We start from the raw sequence: 15,741 nt of genomic DNA, 5'->3' as shown, positions 1-15,741 counted from the left end.
TGACTCGATCCAACGGAAACCTCCGGACTGCAGGAGGTTACGCAGATTTGCAACCGAGCGCATGGCAGAGGAGAGGAATACACGCGTGCCCCCACACACTGCCCCTCTCTTGACCCCATTGACCGCCCTCTGCTGGCCCAGGCCTCAGGCTTTCCTCGATCTGCCTTCCTACCCTTCCCGGGGTTAAAACGTAAACAGGAGCTTGGCAGTTAACTGTCGCTCATCGCTCACTGGCCCATTTGCAACAGGTGCATCAGAAGGCCGCTTGCCAACCAGGAGTGATGTCATCTCCTGCGGCATCCATCCTGGGGGTTACTGTCTCCAACAGGAGAGAATCTAACCATCGCCCCCTTGATGTTCAATGGCGTTACCGTCACTGAATCCCCCTCCCCCCACTATCAACATCCTGGGGTTACCGTCTCCAACAAGAGAGGATCTAACCATCGCCCCCTTGACGTTCAATGGCGTTACCATCACAGAATCCCCCCTCCCCCACTATCAACATCCTGGGGGTTACCGTTGACCAGAAACTGAACCGGACCCAGCCCCATATCAATCCAGCGGCTCCAGGAGCAGGTCAGAGGCTGGGAATCCTGCAGCGAGTAACTCCCCTCCTGACTCTCCCCCCATCGGGTCAGAGGCTGGGAATCCTGCAGCGAGTAACTCCCCTCCTGAGTCTCGGGAAACTCGACACTGTCCACGGACAAAGCAGCCCCCCCTCCCACCAGTCTGCTTGACATACCGATTCCTCACCATCAACGCTCCCTCCCTCCACCTCCCCCAGGGTAGCTGGGATCATTAGGAATGCCCGGCTGAGCTCCAACACGCCCTCCCTCCCATCTCCCAAGGTAGCTGGGCACATTAGGAATGCCCGGCTGAGCTCCAACACTCCCTCCCTCCCACTCCCCCGAAGTAGCTGGGCTCATTAGGAATGCTTGGCTGAGCTCCAACACTCCCTCCCCCCCGCAAACCCGAGGTAGCTGGGCTCATTAGGAATGCCCGGCTGAGCTCCAGCCCTGACGCAGAGGGACAGCTGTGTGTACCGTCTCCAAGACTCACCGAGGCTCCTCCAACAGCACCTTCCAAACCCCCCCACCTCTTACCCCCGGGAAGGATGATGGAGCAGTAGACCCTGCAAGTTCCCATCAGAGACCCCTCAACCCGGAGAATGGTACAGGCTGGACACACAATGAGCAGGCATGGGGCTGTATGATCAGGCAGGTTACCCTGCAGGACAGGGCTAGGACTTGGGCACTGCCAGGCCGAGTAAGGACACAGGGTCACTCACTCAACGTCACGTCAACAGTAACTCAGAGACCAGAGATGTTCCACCATGGTACAGAGAGGGAGGGAGGGAGAGAGAGACACACACAAACACACAGAGATATTGACAGAGAGAGACACACAGACACAGAGATAGTGATAGAGAGAGAGAGAGACACACACAGATACAGAGATAGTGATAGAGAGAGAGAGAGACACACACAGAGATAGTGATAGAGAGAGAGGGAGACACACACAGACACAGAGACAGTGATAGAGAGAGACACACACACACAGAGATAGTGATAGAGAGAGAGACACACACACACACAGCTAGTGATAGAGAGAGAGACACACACACACAGACACAGAGATAGTGATAGAGAGAGAGACACACACATAGATAGTGATAGAGAGAGAGAGAGAGACACACACAGAGATAGTGATAGAGAGAGAGGGAGACACACACAGACACAGAGACAGTGATAGAGAGAGACACACACACACACAGATAGTGATAGAGAGAGAGAGACACACACACAGATACAGAGATAGTGATAGAGAGAGAGAGAGACACACACAGAGATAGTGATAGAGAGAGAGGGAGACACACACACACAGAGACAGTGATAGAGAGAGACACACACACACAGAGATAGTGATAGAGAGAGAGACACACACACACACAGCTAGTGATAGAGAGAGAGAGACACACACAGACACAGAGATAGTGATAGAGAGAGACACACACAGAGATAGTGATAGAGAGACACACACAGAGACAGTGATAGAGAGACACACACACACAGAGATAGTGATAGAGAGAGAGACACACACATAGATAGTGATAGAGAGAGAGAGACACACACAGAGATAGTGATAGAGAGAGAGGGAGACACACAGACACAGAGACAGTGATTGAGAGAGACACACACACACAGAGATAGTGATAGAGAGAGAGACACACACACACACAGCTAGTGATAGAGAGAGAGAGACACACACAGACACAGAGATAGTGATAGAGAGAGACACACACAGAGATAGTGATAGAGAGACACACACAGAGACAGTGATAGAGAGACACACACACACAGAGATAGTGATAGAGAGAGAGACACACACATAGATAGAGAGAGAGAGACACACACAGAGATAGTGATAGAGAGAGAGGGAGACACACAGACACAGAGACAGTGATTGAGAGAGACACACACACACAGAGATAGTGATAGAGAGAGAGACACACACACACACAGCTAGTGATAGAGAGAGAGAGACACACACACACAGAGATAGTGATAGAGAGACACACACAGAGACAGTGATAGAGAGACACACACACACAGAGATAGTGATAGAGAGAGAGACACACACACACACAGATAGTGATAGAGAGAGAGAGACACACACACACACAGATAGTGATAGAGAGAGAGAGACACACACACACAGAGATAGTGATAGAGAGACACACACAGAGACAGTGATAGAGAGACACACACACACAGAGATAGTGATAGAGAGAGAGACACACACACACATACAGATAGTGATAGAGAGAGAGACACACACAGACACAGAGATAGTGATAGAGAGAGAGACACACACACAGACACAGAGATAGTGATAGAGAGAGACACACACATAGATAGTGATAGAGAGAGAGAGACACACACACACAGAGATAGTGATAGAGAGACACACACAGAGACAGTGATAGAGAGACACACACACACAGAGATAGTGATAGAGAGAGAGACACACACACAGAGATAGTGATAGAGAGAGAGACACACACACACACACAGATAGTGATAGAGAGAGAGACACACACAGACACAGAGATAGTGATAGAGAGAGAGAGACACACACAGACACAGAGATAGAGATAGAGACACACACAGAGATAGTGATAGAGAGAGACACACACAGATAGTGATAGAGATAGAGACACACACACACAGAGATAGTGATAGAGAGAGACACACACAGACACAGATAGTGATAGAGAGAGACACACACACACACAGATAGTGATGGAGAGACACACACAGAGATAGTGATAGAGAGAGACACACGCAGACACAGAGATAGTGATAGAGATAGAGACACATACAGACATAGTGATAGAGATAGAGACACACACAGAGATAGTGATAGAGAGAGAGAGAGAGACAGAGACACAGATAGTGATAGAGAGAGACATACGCAGACACAGAGATAGTGATAGAGAGACACACACAGACACAGAGATAGTGATAGAGATAGAGACACACACACAGATATAGTGATAGAGAGAGACACACACAGATAGTGATAGAGACACAGACACAGAGCTAGTGATAGAGAGAGACACACACAGAGCTAGTGATAGAGAGAGACACACACAGATACAGAGATAGAGAGAGACACGCAGAGACACAGAGATAGTGATGGAGAAACACAGACAGACACAGAGATTGTGATAGAGAGAGACACAGACAGACACAGAGATAGTGATAGAGAGAGACACAGAGAGACACAGAGATAGTGATAGAGAGAGAGACACACACAGAGATAGTGAGAGAAAGAGACACACACAAAGACACAGAGATAGTGATAGAGAGAGACACACACAGACACAGATAGTGATAGAGAGAGACACACACACACAGACACAGAGATAGTGATAGAGAGAGAGACACACACACACACATAGTGATAGAGAGAGAGACACACAGACACAGATAGTGATAGAGAGAGACACACACACACAGACACAGAGATAGTGATAGAGAGAGAGACACACACAGATAGTGATAGAGAGAGACACACACAGACACAGAGATAGTGATAGAGATACACACACACAGACACAGATAGTGATAGAGAGAGAGAGACACACACAGAGATAGTGATAGAGAGAGAAACACACACAGACACAGAGATAGTGATAGAGAGACAAACACACAGAGAGAGAGAGAGAGAGAGAGAGACACACAGACACAGAGATAGTGATAGAGAGACACACACACAGACACAGAGATAGTGATAGAGAGAGACACACAGACACAGAGATAGTGATAGAGAGAGACATACACACAGATAGTGATAGAGAGAGACAGACACAGAGATAGTGATAGAGACACACACAGACACAGAGATCGTGATAGAGAGAGACACACATGCACCGATACAGAGATAGTGATAGAGAGAGACACACATGCACCGACACAGAGATAGTGATAGAGAGAGACACACACACAAACACAGACACAGAGATAGTGATAGAGAGAGACACACACACACACAGAGATAGTGATAGAGACACACACACACACAGATAGTGATAGAGAGAGACACACACACACAGATACAGAGATAGTGATAGAGAGAGACACACACACAGACACAGAGATAGTGATAGAGAGAGAGAGACACACACAGACACAGAGATAGTGATAGAGAGAGAGACACACACAGACAAAGAGATAGTAATAGAGAGAGACACACACAGACACAGAGATAGTGATAGAGAGAGAGAGAGACACGCAGAGACACAGAGATAGTGATAGAGAGAGACACACACAGGCACAGAGATAGTGATAGAGAGAGAGACACACACAGACAAAGAGATAGTAATAGAGAGAGACACATACAGACACAGAGATAGTGATAGAGAGAGAGAGACACGCAGAGACACAGAGATAGTGATAGAGAGAGACACACAGAGACACAGAGATAGTGATAGAGACACACACAGACACAGAGATAGTGATAGAGTGTGAGAGACACAGACAGACACAGAGATAGTGATAGAGAGAGACACGCAGAGACACAGAGATAGTGATAGAGAGAGAGAGAGACACGCAGAGACAAAGAGATAGTGATAGAGACACACAGACACAGATAGTGATAGAGTGTGAGAGACACAGACAGACACAGACATAGTGATAGAGAGAGAGACACACAGACAGAGATCGTGATAGAGAGACAGACACGGATAGTGATAGAGAGAGAGAGAGAGACGCACACACAGGCACAGAGATAGTGATAGAGAGAGATAGACACAGAGATAGTGATAGAGAGAGACAGACACAGAGATAGTGATAGAGAGAGAGAGACACACACACAGTCACAGAGATCATGACACAGAGAGAGAGAGAGAGACAGACACAGAGATAGTGATAGAGAGAGACACACACACAGACACAGAGATAATGATAGAGAGACAGACACAGAGATAGTGATAGAGAGAGAGACACACAGACACTGAGATAGTGATAGTGAGAGAGACACACACAGATACAGAGATAGTGATAGAGAGACAGACACAGAGATAGTGATAGAGAGAGAGAGAGACGCACACACAGACACAGAGATAGTGATAGAGACAGACACAGAGATAGTGATAGAGAGAGAGAGACACACAGACACAGAGATAGTGATAGTGAGAGACACACACAGATACAGAGATAGTGATAGAGAGAGACAGACACAGAGATAGTGATAGAGAGAGAGACACACACACAGACACAGAGATAATGATAGAGAGAGATAGATACAGAGATAGTGATAGAGAGAGACACACACACAGACACAGAGATAGTGATAGAGAGACAGACACAGAGATAGTGATAGAGAGAGAGACACACAGACACTGAGATAGTGAAAGTGAGAGAGACACACACAGATACAGAGATAGTGATAGAGAGACAGACATAGAGATAGTGATAGAGAGAGAGAGATGCACACACAGACACAGAGATAGTGATAGAGACAGACACAGAGATAGTGATAGAGAGAGAGAGACACACAGACACAGAGATAGTGATAGTGAGAGACACACACAGATACAGAGATAGTGATAGAGAGAGACAGACACAGAGATAGTGATAGAGAGAGAGACACACACACAGACACAGAGATAGTGATAGAAAGACACACACAGTCACAGAGATAATGATAGAGAGAAATAGACACAGAGATAGTGATAGAGAGAGAGACATACACAGACACAGAGATAGTGATAGAGAGAAATAGACACAGAGATAGTGATAGAGAGAGAGACACACACAGACAGACACAGAGATAGTGATAGAGAGAGACAGACACAGAGATAGTGATAGAGAGAGAGACACACACAGACACAGAGATAGTGATAGAGAGAGACAGACACACAGATAGTGATAGAGAGACACACACACAGGCACAGAGATAGTGATAGAGAGAGACAGACACACAGATAGTGATAGAGAGAGACACACACAGACACAGAGATAGAGATAGAGACACACACAGAGATAGTGATAGAGAGAGAGAGACACACACAGATAGTGATAGAGATAGAGACACACACACAGAGATAGTGATAGAGAGAGACACACACAGACACAGATAGTGATAGAGAGAGACACACACACACACAGATAGTGATGGAGAGACACACACAGAGATAGTGATAGAGAGAGACACACGCAGACACAGAGATAGTGATAGAGATAGAGACACATACAGACATAGTGATAGAGATAGAGACACACACAGAGATAGTGATAGAGAGAGAGAGAGAGACACAGAGACACAGAGACACAGATAGTGATGGAGAGAGACATACGCAGACACAGAGATAGTGATAGAGAGACACACACAGACACAGAGATAGTGATAGAGATAGAGACACACACACAGATATAGTGATAGAGAGAGACACACACAGATAGTGATAGAGACACAGACACAGAGCTAGTGATAGAGAGAGACACACACAGAGCTAGTGATAGAGAGAGACACACACAGATACAGAGATAGAGAGAGACACGCAGAGACACAGAGATAGTGATGGAGAAACACAGACAGACACAGAGATTGTGATAGAGAGAGACACAGACAGACACAGAGATAGTGATAGAGAGAGACACAGAGAGACACAGAGATAGTGATAGAGAGAGAGACACACACAGAGATAGAGATAGAGAGAGACACACACAAAGACACAGAGATAGTGATAGAGAGAGACACACACAGACACAGATAGTGATAGAGAGAGACACACACACACAGACACAGAGATAGTGATAGAGAGAGAGACACACACACACACATAGTGATAGAGAGAGAGACACACAGACACAGATAGTGATAGAGAGAGACACACACACACAGACACAGAGATAGTGATAGAGAGAGAGACACACACAGATAGTGATAGAGAGAGACACACACAGACACAGAGATAGTGATAGAGATACACACACACAGACACAGATAGTGATAGAGAGAGAGAGACACACACAGAGATAGTGATAGAGAGAGAAACACACACAGACACAGAGATAGTGATAGAGAGACAAACACACAGAGAGAGAGAGAGAGAGAGAGAGAGACACAGACACAGAGATAGTGATAGAGAGACACACACACAGACACAGATAGTGATAGAGAGAAAAACACACACAGACACAGAGATAGTGATAGAGAGAGACACACAGACACAGAGATAGTGATAGAGAGAGACATACACACAGATAGTGATAGAGAGAGACAGACACAGACACAGAGATAGTGATAGAGACACACACAGACACAGAGATCGTGATAGAGAGAGACACACATGCACCGATACAGAGATAGTGATAGAGAGAGACACACATGCACCGACACAGAGATAGTGATAGAGAGAGACACACACACAAACACAGACACAGAGATAGTGATAGAGAGAGACACACACACACACAGAGATAGTGATAGAGACACACACACACACAGATAGTGATAGAGAGAGAGACACACACACAGATACAGAGATAGTGATAGAGAGAGACACACACACAGACACAGAGATAGTGATAGAGAGAGAGAGACACACACAGACACAGAGATAGTGATAGAGAGAGAGACACACACAGACAAAGAGATAGTAATAGAGAGAGACACACACAGACACAGAGATAGTGATAGAGAGAGAGAGAGACACGCAGAGACACAGAGATAGTGATAGAGAGAGACACACACAGGCACAGAGATAGTGATAGAGAGAGAGACACACACAGACAAAGAGATAGTAATAGAGAGAGACACACACAGACACAGAGATAGTGATAGAGAGAGAGAGAGAGACACGCAGAGACACAGAGATAGTGATAGAGAGAGACACACAGAGACACAGAGATAGTGATAGAGTGTGAGAGACACAGACAGACACAGAGATAGTGATAGAGAGAGACACGCAGAGACACAGAGATAGTGATAGAGAGAGAGAGACACACACAGACACAGAGATAGTGATAGAGAGAGAGAGACACACACAGACAAAGAGATAGTAATAGAGAGAGACACACACAGACACAGAGATAGTGATAGAGAGAGAGAGACACGCAGAGACACAGAGATAGTGATAGAGAGACACACACAGGCACAGAGATAGTGATAGAGAGAGAGACACACACAGACAAAGAGATAGTAATAGAGAGAGACACACACAGACACAGAGATAGTGATAGAGAGAGAGAGACACGCAGAGACACAGAGATAGTGATAGAGAGAGAGAGACACACAGAGACACAGAGATAGTGATAGAGACACACACAGACACAGAGATAGTGATAGAGTGTGAGAGACACAGACAGACACAGAGATAGTGATAGAGAGAGACACGCAGAGACACAGAGATAGTGATAGAGAGAGAGAGAGACACGCAGAGACAAAGAGATAGTGATAGAGACACACACAGACACAGAGATAGTGATAGAGTGTGAGAGACACAGACAGACACAGACATAGTGATAGAGAGAGAGAGACACACAGACAGAGATCGTGATAGAGAGACAGACACAGATAGTGATAGAGAGAGAGAGAGAGACGCACACACAGGCACAGAGATAGTGATAGAGAGAGATAGACACAGAGATAGTGATAGAGAGAGACAGACACAGAGATAGTGATAGAGAGAGAGAGAGACACACACACAGTCACAGAGATCATGACACAGAGAGAGAGAGAGAGACAGACACAGAGATAGTGATAGAGAGAGACACACACACAGACACAGAGATAATGATAGAGAGACAGACACAGAGATAGTGATAGAGAGAGAGACACACAGACACTGAGATAGTGATAGTGAGAGAGACACACACAGATACAGAGATAGTGATAGAGAGACAGACAAAGAGATAGTGATAGAGAGAGAGAGACGCACACACAGACACAGAGATAGTGATAGAGACAGACACAGAGATAGTGATAGAGAGAGAGAGACACACAGACACAGAGATAGTGATAGTGAGAGACACACACAGATACAGAGATAGTGATAGAGAGAGACAGACACAGAGATAGTGATAGAGAGAGAGACACACACACAGACACAGAGATAATGATAGAGAGAGATAGATACAGAGATAGTGATAGAGAGAGACACACACACAGACACAGAGATAGTGATAGAGAGACAGACACAGAGATAGTGATAGAGAGAGAGACACACAGACACTGAGATAGTGAAAGTGAGAGAGACACACACAGATACAGAGATAGTGATAGAGAGACAGACATAGAGATAGTGATAGAGAGAGAGAGATGCACACACAGACACAGAGATAGTGATAGAGACAGACACAGAGATAGTGATAGAGAGAGAGAGACACACAGACACAGAGATAGTGATAGTGAGAGACACACACAGATACAGAGATAGTGATAGAGAGAGACAGACACAGAGATAGTGATAGAGAGAGAGACACACACACAGACACAGAGATAGTGATAGAAAGACACACACAGTCACAGAGATAATGATAGAGAGAAATAGACACAGAGATAGTGATAGAGAGAGAGACACACACACAGACACAGAGATAGTGATAGAGAGAGACAGACACACAGATAGTGATAGAGAGAGACACACACACACAGACACAGAGATAGTGATAGAGAGAGACACACACAGACACAGAGGTAGTGATAGAGAGAGACACACACAGACACAGAGATAGTGATAGAGAGAAATAGACACAGAGATAGTGATAGAGAGAGAGACACACACAGACAGACACAGAGATAGTGATAGAGAGAGACAGACACAGAGATAGTGATAGAGAGAGAGACACACACAGACACAGAGATAGTGATAGAGAGAGACAGACACACAGATAGTGATAGAGAGAGAGACACACACACAGACACAGAGATAGTGATAGAGAGAGACAGACACACAGATAGTGATAGAGAGAGACACACACACACAGACACAGAGATAGTGATAGAGAGAGACACACACAGACACAGAGGTAGTGATAGAGAGAGACACACACAGACACAGAGGTAGTGATAGAGGGAGAGACACACACACAGATACAGAGATAGTGATAGAGAGACACAGAGATAGTGATAGGGAGAGACACACACAGAGACACAGAGATAGTGATAGAGAGAGACACACACCGACACAGAGATAGTGATAGAGTGAGACACAACTCAGGAATAGTGATAGAGAGAGAGAGACACACACACAGACCTAGTGATAGAGAGAGAGACACACACACAGACATAGTGATAGAGAGAGAGACACACACACAGACACAGAGATAGTAATAGAAAGACACACACAGTCACAGAGATAGTGATAGAGAAAGACACACACAGACACAGAGATAATGAGAGAGAGACACAGACACAGACATAGTGATAGAGAGAGACACACACAGACACAGAGATAATGAGAGAGAGACACAGACACAGACATAGTGATAGAGAGAGACACACACAGACACAGAGAAATTGATAGAGAGAGAGACACACAGACACAGAGATACTGATAGTGAGAGAGACACACACAGATACAGAGATAGTGATAGAGACAGACACAGAGATAGTGATAGAGAGAGACACACACACAGACACAGAGATAATGATATATATAGAGAGAGAGACACAGACACAGACATAGTGATAGAGAGAGAGACACACACAGACACAATGATAGAGAGAGATAGATACAGAGATAGTGATAGAGAGAGAGACACACACACAGACATAGAGATAGTGATAGAGAGAGACAGACACAGAGATAGTGATAGAGAGAGAGAGACACACAGACACTGAGATAGTGATAGTGAGAGAGACACACACAGATACAGAGATAGTGATAGAGAGAGATAGACACAGAGATAGTGATAGAGAGAGAGACACACACACAGACACAGAGATAGTGATAGAGAGAGACAGACACAGAGATAGTGACAGAGAGAGAGACACACACACAGACACAGAGATAGTGACAGAGAGAGAGAGACAAAGACACAGATAGTGATAGAGAGAGAGACACACACACAGACATAGAGATAGTGATAAAGAGAGATAGACACAGAGATAGTGATAGAGAGAGACACACACACACAGACACAGAGATAGTGATAGAGAGAGAGAGAGAGACACACACACAGATATAGAGGTAGTGATAGAGAGAGAGACACACACACAGACACAGAGATAGTGATACAGAGAGAGAGACAGACACAGAGATAGTGATAGAGAGAGAGACACACACAGATATAGAGGTAGTGATAGAGAGAAAGAGACACACACACAGACACAGAGATAGTGATACAGAGAGAGAGACAGAGAGGGAAAGGGAGGGGAAGAGAGACAAAGAGAGAGAGAGAGAGAGAGACAGACAGGGAGATAGTGATAAAGAGACAGGGAGAGAAAGAGAGAGACAGAGAGGGAATGGGATGGAGAGAGGGAAGGAGAGACAGAGAGGGAAAGCAAGAGAGAGAGGGAGGTAGCGAGAGACGGAGGAAGAGAGATAGAGACAGAGAGAGAGACACAGAGGGTAAGGAAGAGAGAGTGGGAGGGAGAGACACAGAGGGGGAGAGAGAGGGAGGCATACACAAACACAGAGTGAGATGGAGAGAGAGAGAGACAGAGATGGAGAGACAGAGGGAGAGACAGAGTCAGGCATAGAACAGGAGGAAGGCCTCTGGCCCGCGGTGTTACACCAAACATGTAAAATCAAACACACCTCTTCCTGCCTGCCCTTGGTCCAAATCCCTCCATTCCTTGTATATCTATGTGTTGATCGAAAAGCCCCCTAAAACCACCGCCCCCACCCCACCGCCAATCGAATCAGCCTCCAACACCTCCCCCAGCCCTTCCACGCTCCTAACACTCTCTGTGGAAAAACATTTACCCCTGACATCCCCTTCAAACGTTCCCCCCCACCCTCACCATCAGTGCTTGTCCCCTAGTTTTCGACAAACAGAGGGAGAGTGAGTCAGAGACGGAGACAGAGACAGATAGAGATACAGAGAGAGCGACAGAGATGGAGAGAGAGGCAGGCAGAGGAACATATACCTGTCTGGGAGTTTGCCTGTCACTCTCAGAATGTTCTGTGTCTCTTCAGCTCCATCCTAGAGACAGACAGGGAGAGAGTGTCAGTGACAGGGTGAGATCCAACTGCATGCAGTCGGCGGGGGGGAGTATGTAGACACAGTGCACAAAATCACAGGAAGGCACGGACACTGTGGGAGGGTCAGCGCTGAGGGAGTGGGGGCTGTGGGAGGGTCAGTGCTGAGAGAGTGGGGACTGTGGGAGGGTCAGTGCTGAGGGAGGGTCAGCGCTGAGGGAGTGGGGGCTGTGGGAGGGTCAGTGCTGAGGGAGTGGGGGCTGTGGGAGGGTCAGTGCTGAGGGAGTGGGGGCTGTGGGAGGGTCAGTGCTGAGGGAGTGGGTGCTGTGGGAGGGTCAGTGCTGAGGGAGTGGGTGCTGTGGGAGGGTCAGTGCTGAGGGAGTGGGTGCTGTGGGAGGGTCAGCGCTGAGGGAGTGGGTGCTGTGGGAGGGTCAGTGCTGAGGGAGTGGGTGCTGTGGGAGGGTCAGTGCTGAGGGAGTGGGCGCTGTGGGAGGGTCAGCGCTGAGGGAGTGGGCGCTGTAGGAGGGTCAGTGCTGAGGGAGTGGGGGCTGTGGGAGGGTCAGTGCTGAGGGAGTGGGAGCTGTGGGAGGGTCAGTGCTGAGGGAGTGGGGGCTGTGGGACGGTCAATGCTGAGGGAGTGGGTGCTGTGGGAGGGTCAGTCCTGAGGGAGTGGGTGCTGTGGGAGGGTCAGTCCTGAGGGAGTGGGTGCTGTGGGAGGGTCAGGGCTGAGGGAGCGGGGGCTGTGGGAGGGTCAGTGCTGAGGGAGCGGGGACTGTGGGAGGGTCAGTGCTGAGGGAGCGGGGGCTGTGGGAGGGTCAGTGCTGAGGGAGTGGGGGCTGTGGGAGGGTCAGTGCTGAGGGAGTGGGGGCTGTGGGAGGGTCAGTGCTGAGGGAGTGGGTGTTGTTGGAGGGTCAATGCTGAGGGAGCGGGTGCTGTGGGAGGGTCAGTGCTGAGGGAGTGGGTGTTGTTGGAGGGTCAGTGCTGAGGGAGCGGGTGCTGTGGGAGGGTCAGTGCTGAGGGAGTGGGTGCTGTGGGAGGGTCAGTGCTGAGGGAGTGGGGGCTGTGGGAGGGTCAGTGCTGAGGGAGTGGGGGCTGAGGGAGGGTCAGTGCTGTGGGAGCGGGGGCTGTGGGAGGGTCAGTGCTGTGGGAGCGGGGGCTGTGGGAGGGTCAGTGCTGAGGGAGTGGGTGCTGTGGGAGGGTCAGTGCTGAGGGAGTGGGGGCTGAGGGAGGGTCAGTGCTGTGGGAGCGGGGGCTGTGGGAGGGTCAGCGCTGAGGGAGTGGGCGCTGTGGGAGGGTCAGTGCTGAGGGAGCGGGTGCTGTGGGAGGGTCAGTGCTGAGGGAGTGGGCGCTGTGGGAGGGTCAGTGCTGAGGGAGTGTGTGCTGTGGGAGGGTCAGTGCTGAGGGAGCGGGTGCTGTGGGAGGGTCAGTGCTGAGGGAGTGGGAACTGTTGGAGGGTCAGTGCTGAGGGAGTGGGTGCTGTGGGAGGGTCAGCGCTGAGGGAGTGGGTGCTGTGGGAGGGTCAGTGCTGAGGGAGCGGGTGCTGTGGGAGGGTCAGTGCTGAGGGAGTGGGAGCTGTGGGAGGGTCAGTGCTGAGGGAGTGGGAACTGTTGGAGGGTCAGTGCTGAGGGAGTGGGTGCTGTGGGAGGGTCAGTGCTGAGGGAGCCAGGGCTGTGGGAGGGTCAGTGCTGAGGGAGCCGGCGCTGTGGGAGGGTCAGTGCTGAGGGAGCGGGCGCTGTGGGAGGGTCAGTGCTGAGGGAGCGGGTGCTGTGGGAGGGTCAGTGCTGAGGGAGCGGGGGCTGTGGGAGGGTCAGTGCTGAGGGAGTGGCTGCTGTGGGAGGGTCAGTGCTGAGGGGGTGGGTGCTGTGGGAGGGTCAGTGCTGAGGGAGCGGGGGCTGTGGGAGGGTCAGTGCTGAGGGGGTGGGTGCTGTGAGAGGGTCAGTGCTGAGGGAGCGGGTGCTGTGGGAGGGTCAGTGCTGAGGAGCGGGTGCTGTGGGAGGGTCAGTGCTGAGGGAGCGGGTGCTGTGGGAGGGTCAGTGCTGAGGGAGTGGGTGCTGTGGGAGGGTCAGTGCTGAGGGAGTGGGTGCTGTGGTAGGGTCAGTGCTGAGGGAGTGGGTGCTGTGGGAGGGTCAGTGCTGAGGGAGTGGCTGCTGTGGGAGGGTCAGCGCTGAGGGAGTGGGGGCTGTGGGAGGGTCAGTGCTGAGGGAGCGGGGGCTGTGGGAGGGTCAGTGCTGAGGGAGTGGGCGCTGTGGGAGGGTCAGTGCTGAGGGAGTGGGTGCTGAGGGAGGGTCAGTGCTGAGGGAGTGGGCGCTGTGGGAGGGTCAGTGCTGAGGGAGGGGGCGCTGTGGGAGTGTCAGTGCTGAGGGAGTGGGGGCTGTGGGAGGGTCAGTGCTGAGGGAGCGGGTGCTGTTTGAGGGTCAGTGCTGAGGGAGTGGGCGCTGTGGGAGGGTCAGTGCTGAGGGAGTGGGCGCTGTGGGAGGGTCAGTGCTGAGGGAGCGGGCTTTGTGGGTGGGTCAGCGCTGAGGGAGTGGGTGCTCTGGGAGGGCAGGTCTGAGGGAGTGGATGCTGTGGGAGGGTCAGTGCTGAGGGAGCAGGTGCTGTGGGAGGGTCAGTGCTGAGGGAGTGGGTGCTGTGGGAGGGTCAGTGCTGAGGGAGTGGGTGCTGAGGGAGGGTCAGTGCTGAGGGAGTGGGTGCTGAGGGAGGGTCAGTGCTGAGGGAGTGGGTGCTGTGGGAGGGTCAGCGCTGAGGGAGTGGGTGCTGTGGGAGGGTCAGTGGGACCGGGTGCTGTGGGAGGGTCAGTGCTGAGGGAGCGGGCGCTGTGGGAGGGTCAGTGCTGAGGGAGCGGGCGCTGTGGGAGGGTCAGTGCTGAGGGAGTGGGTGCTGAGGGAGGGTCAGTACTGAGGGAGTGGGTGCTGTGGGAGGGTCAGTGCTGAGGGAGTGGGTGCTGTGGGAGGGTCAGTGCTGAGGGAGAGGGCGCTGTGGGAGGGTCAGTGCTGAGGGAGTGGGCGCTGTGGGAGGGTCAGTGCTGAGGGAGCGGGTGCTGTGGGAGGGTCAGTGCTGAGGGAGAGGGCGCTGTGGGAGGGTCAGTG

The 15,741-nt window shown here is 50.0% G+C and overlaps 1 protein-coding gene across 1 annotated transcript in view; it reads right to left on the bottom strand.

Annotated features, from left to right (window-relative positions):
* ikbkg (inhibitor of nuclear factor kappa B kinase regulatory subunit gamma) overlaps nucleotides 1-15,741 on the bottom strand; it is a 64,996-nt gene that overhangs the window by 31,061 nt on the left and 18,194 nt on the right. Inside the window, exon 5 of the mRNA XM_087985279.1 lies at nucleotides 12,604-12,659. Coding sequence (XP_087841405.1) covers nucleotides 12,604-12,659 — 56 coding nt within the window. The remainder of the gene's footprint in view (nucleotides 1-12,603; nucleotides 12,660-15,741) is intronic.

This window comes from Chiloscyllium plagiosum, unplaced genomic scaffold (assembly GCF_037043375.1).
Source record: "Chiloscyllium plagiosum isolate Xiang-an unplaced genomic scaffold, Cpla_swu_hap1 HiC_scaffold_51, whole genome shotgun sequence".
Lineage (NCBI taxonomy): Eukaryota > Metazoa > Chordata > Chondrichthyes > Orectolobiformes > Hemiscylliidae > Chiloscyllium > Chiloscyllium plagiosum.
This window is presented reverse-complemented; position numbering and strand designations above follow the sequence as displayed.